Here is a 21,471-nt window from a genome sequence, read left to right on the forward strand (position 1 = left end):
GCCTCACACATCTCCTGTTAAGTACATCTCTGGTTTGCAGCCAGGAGCACCAAGGGACCAACTTATACCATATAGGTTGGGGTACGTATGCGCTGTGGTATCTGTACATAAAATCATCCATCACCACATTTCTTAGGACATACCTGTGTCACTGAGTAGCACATCACTACAAAAGGGAGGCTCTAATTAGAATGAATTATTCACCTTTCCCTGAGGGCTGTGTTATTAGTCTTTTCATGCTTTATTGCTTTGTCTGCTGACTACCTAAGGCCATGCTCCCAACACAGCTCTGTATAGCTCTTTATTTGACTTCGTCCCCCATTTCTTTGCTCCTCATGGCCACTCTCAGATTATTGTTCCTCGTTAACAATCCCTCCCTCCTCAGCTTTGAAGCACGGGCCCTATGGATACCCAGAAACCTGCCATACCGCAGTCACCCACCAGTCTGCCTTCACTGTGTCTTCACTGAAGCTTGGGGCACTTGTGGCTTTCTTGTGCTCTCTTTACCACCACTCCTGGCCTCTCTTGGTGAATACAATGCCCACTAGATCATTCTTTCCCATCGCTGGGATGACTCTTCTTCTCTCCCTGGATCTTTGGGGGTAAGAGGCATGTAAATATACTTAAAGAGTTCCCACATTCTTCCAGTATGTGGCCAGGTTTGAGAACCACTGATGTGGGTGATCCAAGTAGCATTTTGGCCAGTTGAATCCTTAACCTCCTTGTTTCCAAACGCCCCTTTCTCCTACCTCAGCCACCCATTCTCATGATCGTACTCTGCTGCTGGTCATTGTGAGTACTTGCCCCACCTTAGAAACCTTGGTTTCTGGCACCTTACTCTGATCTCCACCTCCTCACTTCTACCTCACTTCCTCTAGAACCCCAACTCCACTCCGGCTTTACCAGGTCCACTAATCCATCATCCTCATACCTTTTCACCATCCATCACAACTCTCCAGTCTCACCTTCCAACCTTCCCAACCTGAGTCCAGGGTCCAGGCTCAACTCCCTTGCCTCTCCTTCTCCCTTTCTCTCTCCCTCTTTTGTTTTCACTTGGCAAACCCACAGATCCAGTAACTCTCTACCACCTATTCATGCTGCATCTAAGCACCAAGTAACACAATGTGCCAGATAAGACACCCAGCTGGAATCTTGGTCTTAATTTTATGAACACAGCTTGAGCATTTTTTCAGTGCTGCTTCATTCCCCCAGTTAATTCACTTGTTTGTTCTTTGAGAGGCTATTTTACAACTTCTTCTAGACCAGCTCCTTCTGGTAGTGCTGGCCTCACCCTTCCATGGCTGAGCTTATGCCTGCCTCCAGACATTTGCACTCACAGTTGCTCTGCCTTGCACACCTCCCTCTAGCTCTTGGATGGTTCTCATCTTCTGGGCAAAGCACTCCATGACTTCTCTTCCTGACACAGCCTCCCATCTGGCCTTGACACTCCATGCTCTGACTCTTCCTTACTTTCTTCACAGCACGCATACTACCTGACATCACCTAATTGATTGATTTTTGCTGACTTGTCCTTCTCTGTCACTAGCACAGCACGAAGGCTTCCTCCTCACCTGCCTGGTTCATCTCTACATGCTAACACCAGGTGCAGTGCTCAGCACACAGCAGGCTTTCAGCAAATGAACAAGAGAATGAATGGACAAAGGAATGGATCTGTGTTTTGTATTTTTGAATTGTTGACTTTGGAGGAAGTACAAATGGTGATTAAAACTTCTTGATCCTAGTATGGTTCTCTCCAGCTGTGGAGCTTTGAACAAAGTACTCGCCCTCTCTGAGTTTCAGTTTTCACATCTATAATAAGAGAAATAGATAATGGGAACTACTCTGTAGGGCTCCTATATGGAAGCATAAAATTATATATAAAATGCAAGCCAGGTCTGGTGGCGTATGCCTATAATCCAAGCTACTAGGGAGATAGAGATAGGAGGATAGTGGTTCAAGGTCAGCCCAGGCAAAAGTTAGCAAGACCCTTTCTTAACAAACAAGCTGGGTGGGTTGGTACACAGCTACTTGGGAGGTAGAGATAGGGTGATCATAGTCAGAGGCCAGCACCAGGCAAAAACATGAAACCCTATCTAGAAAAATAACCAAAGTATAAAGAACTGGGGGGCATGGCTTAAGTGCTTGCCTAGCAAGCATGAGGGCCTGAATTCCATCCTCAGTACCACCCCCAGAAAATTTATAGGTAAAATACAAGGCAAAACAACTCACTACAAGCCCTAAACAAATGTTAAATAATTATTATTAGATTGAAGGCATAAAGCATAGACTACTCACTTTTTTGAGCTTACTACCTGAAGTTGTTCACTTTTCATAATAGCCCTTGTGGTGTTTACTATTACTCCCATTTTATAGATAAGGAAACTGAGATCCAGACAGATCCAGTGATTTACCTGAAATGATGGACTAGACAGTGGCACAGCTAGGAGCCCAGCCTGGCTGTGTGGCTTCAGACCAACACAAAGCACCATTGTGCCTTGTAGCCTCTGTTCTAAAAATGGGCTTTCCCCAGTTGTTCCTGGGGAGTGCAAGATGTCTTATCACTTGACTCAGTGTTGAGGCAGAAAAAGATGAGATTTTTGGTTATTTGTGAATGAGTATTTTAGATTAAGGAGTAGAGCTTAAAATTCTTTCAAAAACAGACATTTATAGTTGTTATTTTCTACCATGAGCTTTGGTTCAGAGCTAACAACTCCAGTCTGCTGATGGTCTTGGAAAGGACGCACCTTTGAGACCCAAAGGCTATGACCTTGGAGTGTGTCAGTCACCACATCTTCCTCCTGTTATTCAATCTTTTAGTGTGATGTAGGTGAGCTACCATACCAACTTCCTCAATTTATCTAAGATGGCTGCACATTTTACAAAGCTCTCTCTCTCTGGTAGGGTCTTGCTAACTTTGCCTGTGCTGGCCTTAAACTCCAGTCCTCCTGCTTTTACTTCCTGAGTAGCTGGGATTATAGGCTTGGACCACCTGGCCAGACATGTCTCTATTTAAGTAGGGGAAAGGTGTGGTCGTGAAATTGCAATATTGGTTTAAGCTTAGGGTCACAAGTCTTACATGAAGTCAGACCCAGTTTTGTTAAGAATAGCCCAAAGTGTAGAAGTGTCCTGGGAACACAGCACTTGCTGCTGACATTACACACTTGGCATTTATTGACAGTGGGGTTTGTGTGCATGTGTGTGGGGTTACTGGGATTTGAACTCAGGGCCTCATGTTCGCTAATCTTTTGTGCTTTAGTCATTTTTGAATAGGGTCTCACCTTTCACCTTTGTTTTTTGGCTGGGCTGTCCTGGAACTTTATTCTTGCATTTATGCCTTCCACATAGCTGTATGACAGGTGTGCACCACACCCAGCTTCTTGGTTGAGATGGGGTCTCATGAACTTTTTTCCTGTGCTGGCCTGAACAACAATCCTCTCAATTTCTTCTTCCCACGTAGCTGGGATTACAGGTGGAAGCCACCACACCTGACCTTACATGGATATTTTGGAGATAGGATCTCACATTTTGCCCAGGCCAGCCTGGATGGTGATCCTCCTTGCTTATGCTCCATGCCATAGCTGGGATGACAGGTATGTGCCACCACATCCAGCTTTTACCCATTGAGATGAGATCTTGCAAACTTTTGCTTAGGCTAGTCTTGAACCACCATCCTTCTGATCTCAGCCTCCCAAGTAGCTAGGATTATAGGTGTGAGAAACCCGTGCCTAGCTACATTTTGTTTTCTATGGATGTCTATTTGTATCCTTCATTGCATTTAGTTGAGTGATTATTAACAGGACAAAGGATAGGTAACAAATTGCAAGGCAAGATGTGAAAGGCAGACCATACTTAACTAGTCTTTCCATAAGTCGAACGAAGTGTTCTTTGCATACAAAGCAAGCATCTGCATCTTATCTAGCTATGTTAAACTGGGTCTCGCAGGCTTTTAATACTGGCAGCGTGGTGCTGCAGCTTGGGCTCTGAGATCCAGAGGCCCTGAGTTCCGCTGTGTGGCCTGGACAAGTTATTTATCCTCTTTGAATCTTTAGTTATTTCTAAAATGATAGGATGAATTAGAGATCAATGCTGTGGTCTGAAATTCACATGTTGAAATCCTCAACCCACAGTGATGGTGTTAGGAGCGTGGGGCCTTTGGGAGATGATCAGGTCTTGAAGGCAGAGCCCTCACCAGTGAGGTTAGTGCCCTTGGAAGAGGCCAGAGGGAGCTGCTTTTTCCTTCCACCACGTGAGGGTGCAGTGAAATGACAACCAAGTATGAGGAAGCAGGCCTTCACAAAACACCAAATCTGCCGTGCTGTGGCCTCGAACTTCCTGGCCTCCTGAACTATGGGAAGTAAGTTTATAACCCAGCCAGTCTAGGGTATTTGGTTATAGCTGCCTAAATGGACTAAGACAAGATTCTTTTAGGAGAAAAAAAGTGTAGGGATTCTAGTTTGGACAAATTATTAACCATTTATCTTTACATAATAAAAAGCCTTATGGTTTCTTCTGATTACCTAAACAGTTTTCCTTGAATAGCAGCTGAAATATACTTAAAAATGTAGAGAGTAAAATAAGTCATCTGGAATGCCTCCGCTGTAAGATAGCTAAGTGTTTCTTTCCTTTTCCTTTTCTTTTTCCTTTTTCTGATTCTTTTCCTTTCCTTTTCTTCCCCTCCCCTCCCCTCCCCTCCCCTCCCCTCCCCTCCCCTCTCTTCCCCTCCCCTTTCATCCCCTTCCCTTCCCTTCCCTTCTCTTCTCTTCTCTCTCTCTTTATGATTTTGAGACAAGGCCTCACTATGCAGCCCAGGCTGGCCTTGACCTCTCTATCCTCTTGCCTCCTCCCTAGTGCTGGGATTCAGTGCCCAGCTATCCAGATTATTTTTGTAGTTGAAAATAACACAACATTAAAGAAAAGTTATTTTAGAACAATTCTATGATTCAGGCATTTAACTGAAATCGAGGCCTCTTCCCTATGTAAATCTGAAATGAGAGCTTTCTCGATTCTAGGTAATACTTACACACATGTACACATAATATATGCCTTCTGATTCATACATACATCTATTGGATGCACAGTTTTTTTTTGTTTTGTTTTGATTTATTTATTTATTTATTTTTAAAATTTTATTTTTCATATGTGCATACAAGGCTTGGGTCATTTCTCCCCCCTGCCCCCACCCCCTCCCTTACCACCCACCCCGCCCCCTCCCTCTCCCCCCACCCCCTCAATACCCAGCAGAAACTATTTTGCCCTTATTTCTAATTTTGTTGTAGAGAGAGTATAAGCAATAATAGGAAGGAACAAGGGCTTTTGCTGGTTGAGATAAGGATAGCTATACAGGGCATTGACTCACATTGATTTCTTGTGCGTGTGTGTTACCTTCTAGGTTAATTCTTTTTGATCTAACCTTTTCTCTAGTTCCTGGTCTCCTATTCCTATTGGCCTCAGTTGCTTTTAAGGTATCTGCTTTAGTTTCTCTGCGTTAAGGGCAACAAATGCTAGCTAGTTTTTTAGGTGTCTTACCTATCCTCACCCCTCCCTTGTGTGCTCTCGCTTTTATCATGTGCTCAAAGTCCAATCCCATTGTTGTGTTTGCCCTTGATCTAATGTTCACATATGAGGGAGAACATATGATTTTTGGTCTTTTGAGCCAGGCTAACCTCACTCAGAATGATGTTCTCCAATTCCATCCATTTACCAGCGAATGATAACATTTCGTTCTTCTTCATGGCTGCATAAAATTCCATTGTGTATAGATACCACATTTTCTTAATCCATTCGTCAGTGGTGGGGCATCTTGGCTGTTTCCATAACTTGGCTATTGTGAATAGTGGATGCACAGTTTTTATGGTGACTGAACAAATTGAATTTCCTAAACTTCTCCTTATAATTAAGATTGCTTAATGTCCAAGAACATTTATATACTTTCCTTCTTTTTTAATTAAAAAAAATGTGGCCAGGAAATACAGAGTGACCTCTCCTGTGTTCTAATTTTGCAAAATAAGAGCTTTATTTTCCATTTTTTTTTTCTGGCTTTGTTGCTGAAATAGAGGGATTGGTCGGTCAATTGCAAATCCCTTCTTCTTTCCTCAATGGGCATTTTCCCAAACGATTTCTGAGTCATCCCTGGCAGCATTATCTGAGGCTGTGTGGACTGCACCCCCTAACCCTCCCCACCAGCAACATGTCTGTGTGGGCCTGTGCTGTGTGGATCCCTCTCTGTAGCACACATCACAGAAGGACATGATGATGTGACCCACCTCTGACAACAGTCTGTAAGTAAGGGACGGCTGTGTGAGGTCTGAGCAAGTGCTTTACATTCTCTTTGGCACGGCTTGTCTGTTTCAGATAAGCACATGAACATCTTTAGAATTCATGAGTGTGTTTGGAACAGAGAGAGAGAGAGAAAAAAAAATCTATTTAAGATTCAGCAGAGCACTCAGAAACATAAGAGTTCAAGCAAGTTACCACTTGTCAATGATTTTCACATACTGAAAACACCTTTTTGCTTTCTTCAGATTACCTACATCGTTTTCCTTGGGGAAAAAAATTGAAATATACTTAAAAATATCTAGAGGAAAATAAGTCACCTGGAATCCTACTGCTGTAAGATCTAATTAACACTTCTGTAAACTTATGCATACTTCTCTTTAGTCATACCCACCACTCAGAAAGGGACAGTTTTTCAAGAGTAGGATGTAATAAATGCTTCTTCATTGTAAGCCTTAGAAAAAAGTTATTTCCCCTCTACCAACACTCCCTTTCCTACTTTCTCCCTCAAACAAAGGAAGCATTAGTAACTGCTGGGCATGTCTCATTTATGTACTTTTATCTATGTTGATACATACACACTAATGTATAATCTTGTATCATTATACATATTCATATATGTACATATTATGGCCTATGGTGTTACAATTTTCACTCAATAATATGTCATAGAAAACCCTTAGTCCATGGGTATAGCTATAATTTATTATTTATTAATAGTTTAATGTTTCAAAACATAAGTGATTCATAATTTATTCAATTATTTCCCTATCAATGAGCAAAAGCCTTTTCAGTTTTTTTGCCATTCTAAACTCGATTTTCTAAATGAACTACGATCCCTACTGACTCTAGTTTTTTTTTTTCCCATGCTGTCATGATTGTTTAGAAAGCCAATATAATATTTAGGTTCTCCTTGGAATTTTCATTAGACACACAAAAAGGTACGTGTGGTTTCTTTCTGTAATTTCAAGTAGCATTCTTGCGTAATGAGACCTTCTCAAGATGGTGGTCAGATCATGTTTCCAGCCTCTGGAGCTACATACTAAATAATTCCGTTGGGAAACTGTTGCCAAAGCAGAAAGGTTCTGTGTAGCTGACGTGGCATCACAGTTTACAGTGTTTGCCAGCTGTGAGTAACAGCAGGCTGTCATGATGGGATATAGCAGAAGCAGCAGCAGCAACAACTCCTGATTTAGGGGCAAAAGATGTAAGTACTTATTTTCACCATTAACCAATTAACCCAAACCAAACCCAAACTGAAGAATGCTAAGAGAGAATGCAGTTCCCACTAGAGACCCTTTTAGCTGATTCATTTGAGAAGCATTTGGTTTTAACCAGAGGAGAAAGGCATTATGCCAGCACATGGTTTCAGCAAAATAAAGAACTTAACAGGGTCTCATTCGAAAAACCTCACTTCAGCTGTGGCTAATACTGCTTTTAAACCTTCACTTTGTAGAGTGCCTGCATACTCTGGCATGGGCTGTCTCCTGTGGACAGAATGCATGGCTGGTGTGCATGTGATTTCAACTTACATGAAAATTTAGGCAGGTTTGATTATGGTAAGATGAAAGGAGGGCTAGCAATTACAGTGTTTGGGGGAGAGGAGAAAGCCTGTTAGATATTTTAAGGAGGATTCAAGCTGGTTCAAGCTGACTTCCAGGCAATGTGGAAACTTCTGTTCTCAAGCTATATAGATGACTAGAGGTGTGATGACTGCCAACTCTGTGACAGATGAGACCCTGGCACAGATCCCATTAGCAAGAGGTGGCTGGATGGCTGCTGTTCCCAAGGCTTCCACCCTGGAAGTTATGTCCAGAGTTTCTGGTATTTGCAGAGTTCATAAACTATGTGTTTATGGATTGGTGATTTTTTTTTTTCTGTTGAGACTCTTACTCTGATGTTCATCTCCTTGTGAAACCTCACAAATGGCCACTAGTGATCTACCCTGAGTATCAGTAACTTACTGACCTACAGGTATTTCTGAGTGCCACATCTATGCTGGGAATACCTAAGTGAACAAGATGGAAGATGTTGTTGCCCCTTGGAGTTTGTGGCCCAGCAGGAAAAACAGACGTTCTGAGAGGAGCCATGAACACTGGGCTGGGGGAGTCTGTATGCCTGGATTTGAGTCCTGGCGTTGATCCCGTTGAACCATATGGCACTGTGGGCTTCAGCTTACGTGCTATAAAATGAGTGTACTGGGATGGATAACCTCCTCAGTAATCGACTCCTCACCTAGAGTGAGTTTATGCTTGCTGCGTAGCTTCTACAGCACTGGATTTTCTTCATATTCATTTCAGGGATGGGTGCTCTACTTATGGAGTGGATTTCACCTGTCATCAAGCAGGCCTCATCAGATTGTGATATTCTGTAAGAAAAACTGGGAGCATCTTCTTCTATGAGCCCAGGTACAGTATGATATGGGTAGAAGGAAAGATTGCTTTTGAGAAAGATATCTTAAAGGTAGCAATTCCACATCAACTCATCTTCAATAGCTAGGCTTTGATTTTCAAATGCTAAGTGATTGAAACAAGTTCCTTCACTGCTGGGTGCAAGACACAAAAGCATCACAAGGACTATGACATTTCTTCAAATCGGGTGACCTATAGGCTAAAGTATGAAAAAAAATCGAGTCAAAAAATAAGACATGCTGTAGTTTTACCCACCATTGGTGACTGGTGCACCTTTGCTTCCTGAAACTTGTCACCATCAACATAGTCACTTTTGACATTGGAAACTATGGGAGTCCCATGTTTTAACAGAATGATGGACAAAGTAGAATTATTTAATATAATTATTACATATACATTTTCTCCTATCAACCTTGTCTAGCCTGACTCATGGCCATCAAAACATCCTTGCTGTCTCCCTCCCGTCCCAAAAGCAGAGGTATGTTTTTTGACCTGGGACAAGTCCCATCTGTTGTACCGTCCATCTGTATCAGTCTCCTCAGGTACCACCACATTCCCGCCTCCCCAGTTTTTTCCCTCTGCATGTTTAGCCTCTCCTTTCTGTTGGCTTTCACCTTGAGTAAAACATGTTTGAGTGTCTGCCATTTTTTACCAACCAACCAGCCAGCAAACCAGTCAATGAAAACACACAATTCCTCCTCCTTGTCCTCCTTCCATCAACACTTGGGAATCTGGCAGACACTTTTAAGTTTGTTTATGACTTGTTCTGTCATTGTATCTGTTCTCTTTGCTTCTTCCACTTTCTTGACCCTCTCTCCTCCCTGGCTGCTTTGATGATTTTCTGACTCTACCTTCCCAATCTTCATGGACTCCTCTTAACTCTGTCTTTCACCTTAAACTGTTATTTTCATTTTGAAGTCTGTGCTCCTGCTTGACAATCTCATTCATATCCATGATTTCAGTTATGACTTATGTGCTGATAATGCCTAAATTAAAGCATGCACAAATCTTCAGGAAGGAAGTGATAGATACCACCCACCACAAATGTGTGTCTGCTCAGGCTTCTCTTAGGAGTTCCTAACTTGCAGTCACCTCCTTACACATCTTCAAGACACTGTTCTGCAGGAAACTCAACCTCCCTTTCTTTAACAAGCTAGTTTCTCCTAGCTTGATCAGGACATCACCATCCACAGTCACCAGTCCAGAGCACTGCATGTCCAAGTAACCTCTGGATCCTAGCTATTCTGCTTCCTTGTTGCCTCTTGAATCTGACACCCACTCTGCTCATCCTTCCCTTCAATTCTTTTGAGCATCACTGACTAAGGAGGTTGATGCCTCTTAAGGCTTCCTTGCCATCTGGCACTGCCCACCCCCTGCCCTGTTCCCAACCATTCTCTACATTACAATATAAGTGATTTTCTTTTTTTTTTTTGTGTAAGTGATTTTCTAAAATGCCAACTTGATGATGCTACCCACCTTCCAAATCTTTCAGTGGCCCCTCACAGTCTTCAGTGAAGATCCAAGGCATCTGTGCTTCAGTCCCAGCTTGGTTGGGCTTTTTTTTCCCCACGTCACTGAACGGGCATTCCCTCCCTCCAGCCTGCTTGAGTAAGATGGCTTACCAGATCCCAGCTGGACCTCCCCTCCAGGTCAGGAGACTTACTGATTTCTCTTCAGGACCCATCCCTTCTCCAACTTACTCAATTAAGTCCTAATTCTCCAACAAGTCTCAGTGAGTTTGGAGGCCCAGTTGTGACTTCTCTGTACTTGTAAGAATCTACGTAACCTCTACCCTAACACTTACCATATTTTATTAAAGACAATAATTTATTTGCCTTGCCTGTTGATGGTGAAAAATCTATGAAACAAAATTATGTGTTTTTATTTCTATATTCCTAATGCAACAGTATGGGGTGCATAATAGTCAATTAATAAGCTGTTATTGAATGGGGGGCACATGGCCCCCTGCAGCTCCACATTGACATCCTGTTATCTCAGTCAACCCGATGGGAAGCATTCTTTTTCTCCGGTAGTTAGAGCCTAAGTCCTGGGTGCATGCTTCTCAGATGTGCCTCTGTCCACGTGCTGACTGCAGAATTAATCACGACGACTGGCAGATACCAGACCCTTAGTGTCCAGATCTGAATTTTGTGCCCATTTTTATAGTTGGCCCAATACACTACATACTGCCTAAGAAAGGGCAGGGAACTCATCAAAGGAAAGTTAATGATCAATTGCCAGAAGCTAAGGATCAGCTGCAGGACAGGCAGAAATAGCAGACTTTGATTTTAAGTACATGCAAACAACCTAAGTGTTGGGAGGCCAGGTTCGACTCCTTTCTTCGTGGCTGGCAAGGCAGCTAGAATGGTTTCTTTAGTCTCAACTATTCAACACTACCTTTTGTCAGTTAAGCTTAAACCACTGAATACAAAATATTTTTTCATTCTCCCAGGGGTGAGGTAATACCTCAGTTGGAGTCAGTTAGTGATATGATTTGTTCAGTGGATGACGCCTGGACCAGCACTAGGACATGGTGCCATAGTGTCATTAATGTCACAGGGCATACAAAGTGCATCCGTCGTGTCAAAGATGCTTAGGAAAGAAACTTCTCCATCATCTTGTCATGCCCTTCAGTGTCCTCCAGAAACTGAAGTTTAATTTTGGTTTTTGGTCTCATATGAGGCTCCTACGGAAATTGCCCTGATGTGCTAAATTCAGCATTAGAACATCACTGCTGGTGAACATTGCTTTATCTGCAGGCACTTATTCCAGACTGAAGGAACAAGGGACACGAGTGCCACTAAAACATGTGTATGCATTCACACCCGGGCTATTTCTGTACATAGAACAGTGGGCAGAGGAGTAGAACACCAGAAAGTAGTATGAAACTTTGTTGGCTGACAAATGGGATGTGGAGAAAATATAGAAATTAATTTTTGAGTTCTTATTTTTATCACTGAATAGCTTCCTACCTACCTATCTATCATCAGGTTGAATGAATCTATTTATACAGGTTGATAACTTCAAAGGGTGTAATCATTCTAGTCATATAGAATGGATTTTTAAATAATTGCATTTTTGTGTTAAATATATTCATGGCTATTACTAAGCAGTGTGCTTTTTTGAACCAAAGTGTTGGACTAGAAGTACTGTGATTGGTTTTCCTCCATTTAATGACTAATACTGATGCACTGAGTGAGTTTGGAGAAATCACTTACCCTTTCTCCTCTTGGTTTTATTGCTGCTAAAATGGACAAACTTTACTGATGGCATGGGGTAATGAAAATTACAAGCATCTCTGGGGAAGACAAACTATAATTGCAGTGGATTATTATGAAGAGAGAAAGAACAGAAACAATAACCTCAGATTAGATTATGAGTCAATAACAAAGTATAGCTAAAGTATAGTTTGACTAAGATAAAATCTAAGGAAGAACATGTACCCAGAACAGCCTAGAAGGTTTCTCTTCTGCTGCACTCTTTTAAATGTGACAGAAGCCTTTTGTTGAATACTTACTATGTGCAGACAGTGCTCAGTGCTTTTCCTAGCTCATGTATTCATTCATTCATCAGATTTGAATGAAATCCAGTACATGGCATGGACATGAGAGAGACTGCTCTCTCAGTACTAGACATTGAACTTGGGGCCTCTCACTTGCGAGGCAGTTGCCCTACCACTTAAGCCATGCCCCTAGTCTTCTCTTTAGTTGTTTTTTAGATAGGGTCTCTCGTTTATGCTTAGTCAGCCTGGACATTATGCCTCCTGGATTGAGATGGGATCTTGAGAAACTCCTGCAATCCTCCCAATCTGCCTCCCAAGTAGCTGGGATTACAGGTGTGAGTCCCTGCACCTAGCCTTTGTCTGATTTATTCTACTATAACCTTTTGAAGATATAACCATTATTATATACTCATTGAACAAAGAGGGACACATTGCCTGAGAGGTTAAATAACTCGCTTGGAATCTCACAGTCAGTGGAGGTGATGGAACTCAAATCCAATTCTGAATGCAAAGTGAGCTCATTACCACTATTCTGTGTCATCCTTATTATTTTTGTATGAAGTTTAGCTTCTCATACCTTTAACAGAATGTAAAGAATTGGAAGAGAGAAAGGTAAAAATCAGTTGGAAACCCACTCCTGTGTTTAACAGGCACTTCCTTTGGTGTTTCTCCATATATCATTTCATTTCACACCACAGCCCTAGGAAGTATTTTTTTTTCAATTTCATTTTAAAGATGAAGAATCTGAGGCTCATAGTGATTGGGTGATTTTTCCAAAGGCACATGGCTTGGAAACAGCATAGAAAAACTAAATCTAGGCTTCAATTCCTATTTTTTTCCCTCTGAACCTTTGCTCCTCCCCCAAATGATTAAGATAGGGTATTTTATAAGGAAACACAAGCAAGATTGGGGCTGTATAACCTGGAGAGGAGAAGTCTGCTGGGTGGCATGGTGGCTGTTCCTTCAAGACAGCTGAACTGAGAGTCTGAGTCTGGCTGTGTGCTATCCATCAGGAATTGCGTCTTGACTCTAAAAATACTGGGGTGTGTGTCAATAAAGAGTCCGAGGACTTACCTTCCCTGAAGAACCAACGCTTAATGTCCCAGGTAAATTGAAGAGAGCCACTGGGCAACTGGGGACCCTGTAGATAGTCTTATATAATGCAGAATTTTACACAGAAATAGAAAGCTTGAAGTGCTCTGGCCTGTAAATGGCAAAACTGCATGTGAGCAAGGGCCTTGGCTTGCGTCTCCCTGACCTAGACCTGGTTTCACCTGCAGGGATGGACTCTTTCCAGAGAGTCTTTCCAGCTCATTGGCTCTGTGTGTCTGAATGTCTGCTTTTGTTCAGCGTGTGTCTGTTACACTTTCCCATCAAATGGCAGGGAATGACTTCTGGGGTGCAGTGTGTGTGTGCATGAATGTGTGTGCATGTGTGTATGTGCCTCATAGCTAGTATGACATTTCTTTGACATCTCATGTTTTGCCTCAAAAATGAATGAAATTTGAATCTTACTCCAAAATATTTGTATTTACTTTCAATTAAAATGCTACTTTAAATTGCTTATGAAAGAAAATTGATGCTTATTCCATGGCATTTCCCATTGTCCCTGGGGTAATACATACTCCTGTGTGAGAAGAATTGGACTACACTTCCTTAAATTCACTAATTCTGATATTTTCACCTTAACCCGTTTATGACACAATTTCTCTGTTTCCTGGATCCCATGGCTCCTTGGGAGCACTGCATTGTCAAGGGTGAGCTGCGGGTTTCACGGCAGTAATGAATGGATAACCAATCAATCCCTAATGGATGATGTGTGCTGACTACTTTGTGGGCACTTTCCAGTGTTTCCAGGGAAACGATAACAATGAACAGTTAGCAAATATTTTCTATATGCCAAGTATTCTGTACATTCTTAATCTAATTTTACCCTTACAATAACTCTGTGAGATAGGAAGTTCCATTATCATCCCAACTTTACAAATGAGGAAAATGAGACACAGAGCAATGTGCCCAAGTTCACACGGCCAGCAGACAGTGAAGCTGGGATTCATGGCCAGGTAGTCTTATTCCAGGATCACTGAGTTCTGCTTCTCCTCCAGGGAATTTACATCCCGTTGACCTGCAGCTGAGAAAGCACACCAGAAATATTATAGTCCTTTATTTCATTTAGCAGGTTTGTAAGTCACCCTATCTCCTGGAGCTTGACATGGGGTCAGAAGTCACAACAGCATTCTAATGCTGCCTTGGTCTTCCTGACTCAGGGGACACCAAAGAAATGGGAGGGGTGAAGAAAGGAGAAAGTGGGGCCTCCATTAGTCCAGGGCTGCCAAGGAGGTATGGATGGTTTTGTCTTAGTGAGTGATAAGTTATTTTTCTAGCTCTTGGCAGCAGAGGTAAGTGCAGGAAGAGCAGATTTGCAGGCTGTCAGGGAGGTGACACTTAAAGAGCCCTTAGCCAGGGCTCATCTTCAGGGTTCCTTGGTCCAATATGAAACATGCATTGTGCCCAAACCTTTACTCCTCAGGTTGCAGTAGAAGTAACAGTTCAGGATGGGCACTGGTGGCTTATAGTGCCTATGCCAGGTTAATTGTTTTTGGCACAGGCACCATCTTTTCCTGGCACATTTTCTGATAACTGGAACTGCTCACCAGCACCTGCTGCTCTGAGTCTTGCCTGTAACACAGCTCACCTGAAGGGAGAGTCAGAACTTTCGTGGCCAATCTCTGAGACTGGCTCCAGGGGTGGCTTTGCTGGAGCTAGGAGACCACTCCCCACTCCCCACAAATCCTTCATCCCTTGACTCATTCTTAGAGTCAGCAATATGAGATGCTTGCTAACTAGAAAGAGCCACAATGAATCAAATGTTGCTTGGAATGAAGGTATGGTAACTGTCCAGTTATCTTCACTTTGGCTAAGAGTTTGAAAGTTATTATTAAAATTTAAGGTTTTTGTGGGTGTTGGTAGCTCATGCCTATAATCCTAGTTACTTGGGAGGCTGAGATGGGGAGGATCAGTTCAAGGCCAGGCTGGGCAAGTGGTTTGTGAGAACCCCATCTCCAAAATAACCAGACCAAAATGGACTGGAGGTGTGGCTCAATCGGTAGAGCACCTGCTTTGCAAGGGCAAAGACCTTAGTTCAAATCCCAGTCCCACCAGAAAAAAAATTATAGCTAGGGACCTTGGTTTAATAATGTATGCAAATAATTTGTTTCTGTTCCACTTATGACATTCTTTCACCCACTCTTTGGTCAGCTCCCTTAACTCACTGCCTCAACATTCTCTTGTATTTTTTGTAGAAACTCCTCATCAAAGTTTAATTCAATATTCAAGTATACATTGAAGGTGTTGACAAATGAAACTTAATTGAGCTATTGTCACATGTCAGGCACTGGGTCAAGCACTGCAGGTGTAGCATGGATCCAAGCACAGAAGGTCACTATCCCTAGAGATAAAAGTCAGCAGAGCTGTCCAATAACGGGTGCATTTCCAGCCCACTTGAAGTGTGTTCCTAGTTGAAGCCCACTCATGTTTTCCACACTGGCCATTCTAAACCTTCATGATGTCTCTCAAGTTCCTTACCAAATGCTCAACCTGGAGCTAGCCAGTGAAGCTTGCCATTCTACTCCACAGAGAATTCTCTTTCCAGTCCCCTTGCCTCCATCTGTGCCCATCTTCAACTTCTTTATCTTTCTCTCAATGGAATGAGTGGCCCTCTTCTAGATGAAGTTCCATTTTTTTCCACTATGGCCTGGATTCTATATGACCAGCTCTTCTGAGATTTGTTCCTTCAGTAATTGTATTGCTTTGCTGTGTCTCCAATCTCTCCACATTCATCCCTTTTTATTGTTCACTCTATATCAACTCTTTAATGGAGCATCCAAGTGCCCCATAGTTGCCTTTACCCTTTGTGTCTCATCTAGGCTTCTAGCAAGTCAGGAAACTGAGACAAGAATAGGGTAAACAGTGTAGCTGTTTGGGCATGAATGTGTCTATGGGATCATGCAAAGCACAGCAAACAGAACTTGGGGTGGTAAGACTAATTGTAGTTTACCTCCTGGTGGAGACTGAGCTCTTAATGCATTGTCAAGTTGGGTAAATTTGTTTTAAAAACTAGGAATAATTGAGCTGCCAGGTTGAAAGACTTAGTAACTCTAGTACATTGTGTTGGGGAAGGCAGGGACTGATAAAATCTCAAATGCTTTGGAGTGATGAGATCCCACCACAATCGATTTCATTATGTGACCCATATAACTGTTTTATGCCATATGTCTATATAAAATAATTAAAGCTAATTAAAATTAATTTTGATTGGTGAGTATTTTAAGAGTTTCATAATAACTCTTGAGATAATTAGAGATGCTTTGGGATGTCACAAAAGGAGCATTTGGAATAACAGGGCTAGATGCTTAAACCAGAAATGTGCAGCAAAGGCTAGCAACCAAATGACAGTTCTGTCATTGAAGGAACACTGAATTAGGAACTAAGAGTTTGAGGTTGAACTCAATATTTTGGTGAACTGGCTGTCTGAAAAACAAACACACAAGCAAACAACCTTGCTTTGTAACATTTGTCAATTTCTGTGGAATAAATATTACCGTCATGGTGAATTTAAAATTATCCGTGGTCCAAAGACTGACTCACACTTAAATATTACATAATCAGAACTTGTAAGGCCTGTGTAAGGCAGCTACAGAATACCAATATAATCCTCACAGGTTTGTGATTTTTGTGTAAATCACTTTAACTCTGTGGATGTTAGTTTTATCATCCAAAAAAGTCAAGTTGCTAAAATAATCCCTAAGCTCTTTTCCAAAGCTGACACCCTGGTAATGCAGATGGTGGTATAGGGCAGGTGTAATGCCATGTTATAAGCTAAAAGAGTTACATCAGAAATTTATGACTTACTGTGATATGTCAGAAAACTAATTTGATATTGAGTCTGCCATATCAACCCTGCTCTCATTCTGCTTTGTCAATGTTTGTGCCTTTCTCTAGTATTTCTTCCCAGAGGCATTAAGAACAGCAGTGCAGCCACGGGGGAGCCAGATTTCACTGCCCAGAAGTGAGGTAAGAATCTATTACCCATGCCTTGAGAATTTTTCACTCTGTTGCTTGGTCCTAGGAGTCAGGTGAAGGGCTGAGAGAAAATCTTAAGGCTTAGACACATCACCTATCTGACCATAAGACCCAACAGTGGTGATTTCCACTGGATCAGTAACTACAGGAGAGGCTAATTTGAGCTAAGCATTTTGAAGGCAAGGACTGTGTCTTTCACATGTATGTGTGTCAAATCCTGGCACATAACAGGAACTCAGTTAAGAGTTTTTTTTTTTTTTTGAAAGAATAAACCTTTGGGCTTTTTTTTTTTTAAGAGAAAACTGAATTTTAAAACATTTATTCAAATGGAGACATAAACTTCTCTGTGTTTACCTTGATAATGCTGGGGAAATGTGTTTTCCAAATGTGAGAAATTATTTTTTTATTAGAAAACGTCAGTGCCTTGAGTCTAATATTGGGCCTTCCAGCTGGATAACAGAATTGATTACATATCCAGGCTCCAACAGAGAGAAACATGAATGAGCAAAACCCACACCACGCAATCCAGGTATTTACCTCCTACCTGTGAGTATCCTGTACCTCCACCAGTGCCTTTGGCTCATCTCTTTTGAAGAGAAAAGATCCTATTTACCTTTGACTTACTTGAGAATCACGTGCTGTTCAGTAACATTAATATGGCTTATCTCCAAATTAAAGGAAAAGAAAGTGAGACTCAGAGAGGTTGCTGGCCAATGACAGCGCCAAGAATCTACCGGCACAGGTGGTGCTCTCTGTAGACCGGGCAGCCTCGGGGCTGTCTGGACTTCCTTGCCCTGGTGTCTCTCTTCCGCGTTTGCTGTGGGGGTTTGGATGTGTTCTCACACGAGTGAGGCTGGCTCAGCCCACATCCAGGCAATCAGAAGCGCCAGTCTCTGAGCAGGTACTGAGCAAATACTCCAAGTCAGGACATTCCCCAGCCCACAGTAGCTGCACCGTACTTTGCCCTAATGAATCAGCTCCATGGAGGCCGGGCAGCTGCAAAGGTAACTAACTGGCTGTGGATTTGAGGGCCAGGTAAGTCTTGGTAGATGTGGCACCTGGACTTTGACAGTCTCCAGGAGGAGAGGAGGCAGACCGGGGCAAGTCCCTGAGCAGCGCTGAAGCAGGTGGGAACTGGCAGAGCAGGTGTGTGGGAACAGAACGTCCTTCTTTCCCTTCTTTGAGTTGGGTTGTCAGATTTAGACAGGTTCTCTTGTCCCTGCTGGGACCAGGGCTCAGTCATGTGAGGTGTGATTTGGCATGACAGATAAAATTTACTTATTTTGAGAATCCTACATGTTTTTAGTTCAGTCTCCTCAATCTGAGATCTAACCTGCTGGAGTTGGTGACTGGCAACAAAATGATGAGATTTCAGTGAAGAGATTGGGTATTGTGCCTTTGTAGCTGGGGACAGGCTGCTGAGTGGAAATAACTGGGGACAAAGTGAAGGCAACTTTTTTCTTGTTCTGCTTACGTATGTGCTCAAATGGTGTTGAATTTTATGGACCCTTTAAGAAAGGCCCAAGGACCCTCACACTTGGTCTTGGGCATTGGGCCTTTCCTCAGATTTGCTGGCAAAGGCAGTCATTGTGCCTGCCTTTTTGAAAGAAGTGAGCTGGCATGGAGAGGAGGACACAGGTTCCCCTGAGCTGTGACAGACCTGGAGGTGGAAGGCCCCTCTGTGCCCAGTTCTTCTTGTCCATCTTGCTGTCTCACAGCTCTTGGCTCATGGCTCTGGACCCTGGCTCCATGGCACCCGAGCAGAATGACATCTTTGCTTTCGCCACACACCCTTTTGACCTTTTGATCTGATATGAATTTTTAGATGAGGCTGGGAGTTTCAGGAGTGGGAACAAGTGAATAGATTTGATCAAATCTTATAACCTAAAATAGTTCCCAAGGGAGAAGAAAGATGGGAGCCAACTTCACCTGTGTGTGCTGATGCCTCAGGGGGCCCTAAGCAGAAGGAAGGTCTGAGCTGTGCTTTCCCTTGGCACATTCTCCTCTGTCATGTGGCCAGAGGAACTTGGAAGGTAATTAGTTCCTGGAGCTAGTTCCCATGCTGAGGAATGAATGTGGCAAGTTAGCTTGCTGCAAGGGAGAAGTCTCCAGCCAGGAAGAACTCTGAGACCCGGTTCTCTGTTTTCTCTTATCAGCAGCCCTCAACTTGCACCTGTTGGCTTTCTTGGAGGAGGGGCAAGAATGGCCAGGTTCTGAGGTCCCATTCTTGTAGAGGTTAATGTAAGGATGCAGCAAAGGTGTCTTTTGAAGGGATCAATTTAAGCTTGCTTTTGCTTAGGAAATAGCCTCATTTTTATATTTGATAACACCTACTTATCTTTTATTATTATATGCTAGGCAGTGTCTCAGGCACTTTCCATACGTTAACTTTAACTCTGACGATAACCCTGCAAATAATTTTTATGGTCTCCATAAGGAAATTGTGGCTTAAAAAATTTAACCAGCTTGTAAGTGGCATGATTAGGATTTGAACCCTGATCTGGATCTCTTCAAGGCCGGCTCTATTTCTATGATACCTCAGCACATCCATATTAAGTGTCATATCAATATTTGCTGGTGGGATAAATGAAGAAACATTAATTAGGATTCCTTGATAGCATTTGTAGCTGCGTCTATTACTGGTATCTGTCTCCCTTGCTTCCCACATCTGTTGTTCCATATGTACTTTTTAATTTTTTAGCAGCATCAATATAATTGTCTAGCTTGTTATTTATTTCATGTCTCAGCTTGAGGTTTTATTTTTTCAGATTTCTCTGTCTGGTCCCATACGGTTTGTTTTAGATAGGGTTTTGACAATCATAGTTGCTCTTTTCATAAAACCTGATCAACCACCATGTTTAGATATGAAGTTTAAATGGTGACTGTTTCTTTTTTGTTTTGTGTGCAGGAAAATAAATAACTACAAAACAGTCTCAAAACCCAAGAGAAATTCAAAGGGTCAGGGATGGAACCTTGGGTTCCCCAGGGCTCATCTCAGCCACGGGGGAGGCCCATGGCGCCATCAAAGGATGTAGACCGAGATCTTTGGAGAGGACATCATCGGCTTCTTCCTCACCCTCGGCACAATGGAGAGAGGTTCCATCAATGGCAAGATGTCCGAGGGAGCCCACAGCCCCCGCAGGACCCCAGGGCTGACCCACAACAGCCCCATTATGCAGCCAGGCCTGGGGAGTGGCCTCTACCTATGTCCAGTGCTGACTACTATGAACGGGGTTATCCTAGTCAGATGTACTTGAGGTATAGTTTGAGGGCTTGGAATGGATCCTATTCTCCTAAACTCTTATGAACAGATTGTTCTTTTCCTTCTTCCCTTTCTCCCCCTCTTCCTCTTTTGTTTGTTTGTTTTTGCTTTTTTGAAGCAGTGTCTTGCTGTGTGATCCTGGAGCTTGGGATCACCCCGCCTCGGCCTCCCAAGTGTTGGAATTTATAGGCATGCACACCCACACACTTGACTCTCCTTTTTTCCCTTTCTTCTTTTTTTTCTTTCTCCACTCTGCTCCATTGGCTTATCTCAAACCTGTCCTCTCCTGATTTTTTTTTTTTGTTTTTTTTTTTTGGTGACTGAAGGTAGTATTTCCCTCATTTTATCTCCCAGGGGGATAAAGCAGCCATCACGATGTGATTGAAAGGGCATGGGAGAGTGATAGAGGGTAGAAATTCTTAAGAGCAGTTGAGGCCTTCTTCCTCTGGCAAGATGTTGCAAAAGTCAACACATGTAGACTATGGGAAGACTTTTCTTAGGCCCTGTGTGAAGTTTCTCATAGTCTTTGGATCTCAACTTGATACCACCAGCACCCAGAAGAGTCTCAGTGTCTAGAACAGTACCTGGAGAGTGAGAGACATGCAGAAACTTTGTGCTTAGTGAATGAGAACTTGAAACATTCACCTCAGGGGAGGCAAAAGTAGACTTACAGGCTCTACATTCAGAAGGAAGAGGTCACAGCAAGGTAATTCTAGGATGGAGAATCTGTAATTCTTACTCCCCTCCAAATTCTAATCAATAGCATTGGATTGAATATTTTCTGGAGTATGAAAACATCTATGTTCTACTTTGCCTTTTCCAGTTAAGATGATACATAGGGTTGAAATTATGACAGTCATTTTTATGCCATGCTAAAGTATTGCTTATTTATTTATTCTTTTGGTGGTGCTGGGGTTTGAACTCAGGACCTCCTGCTTGCT

The 21,471-nt window shown here is 42.5% G+C and overlaps 1 protein-coding gene across 25 annotated transcripts in view; it reads left to right on the plus strand.

The window, feature by feature from the left end:
• Positions 1-1,256: 1,256 nt before the first annotated feature.
• Positions 1,257-21,471, plus strand: part of Sec16b (SEC16 homolog B, endoplasmic reticulum export factor) — an 86,365-nt gene continuing 66,150 nt past the window's right edge. For 6 of the 25 annotated variants that reach the window (XM_074047371.1, XM_074047381.1, XM_074047383.1 and 3 more), the window contains exons 1-2: positions 17,898-19,301; positions 20,177-20,526. In XM_074047371.1, coding sequence (XP_073903472.1) covers positions 20,234-20,526 — 293 coding nt within the window. In that variant the 5' untranslated portion in view covers positions 17,898-19,301; positions 20,177-20,233. The other 19 variants (XM_074047378.1, XM_074047373.1, XM_074047374.1 and 16 more) reach the window with 13 other exon arrangements.

Source organism: Castor canadensis, chromosome 11 (genome assembly GCF_047511655.1).
Source record: "Castor canadensis chromosome 11, mCasCan1.hap1v2, whole genome shotgun sequence".
NCBI classification, from domain to species: Eukaryota; Metazoa; Chordata; class Mammalia; order Rodentia; family Castoridae; genus Castor; species Castor canadensis.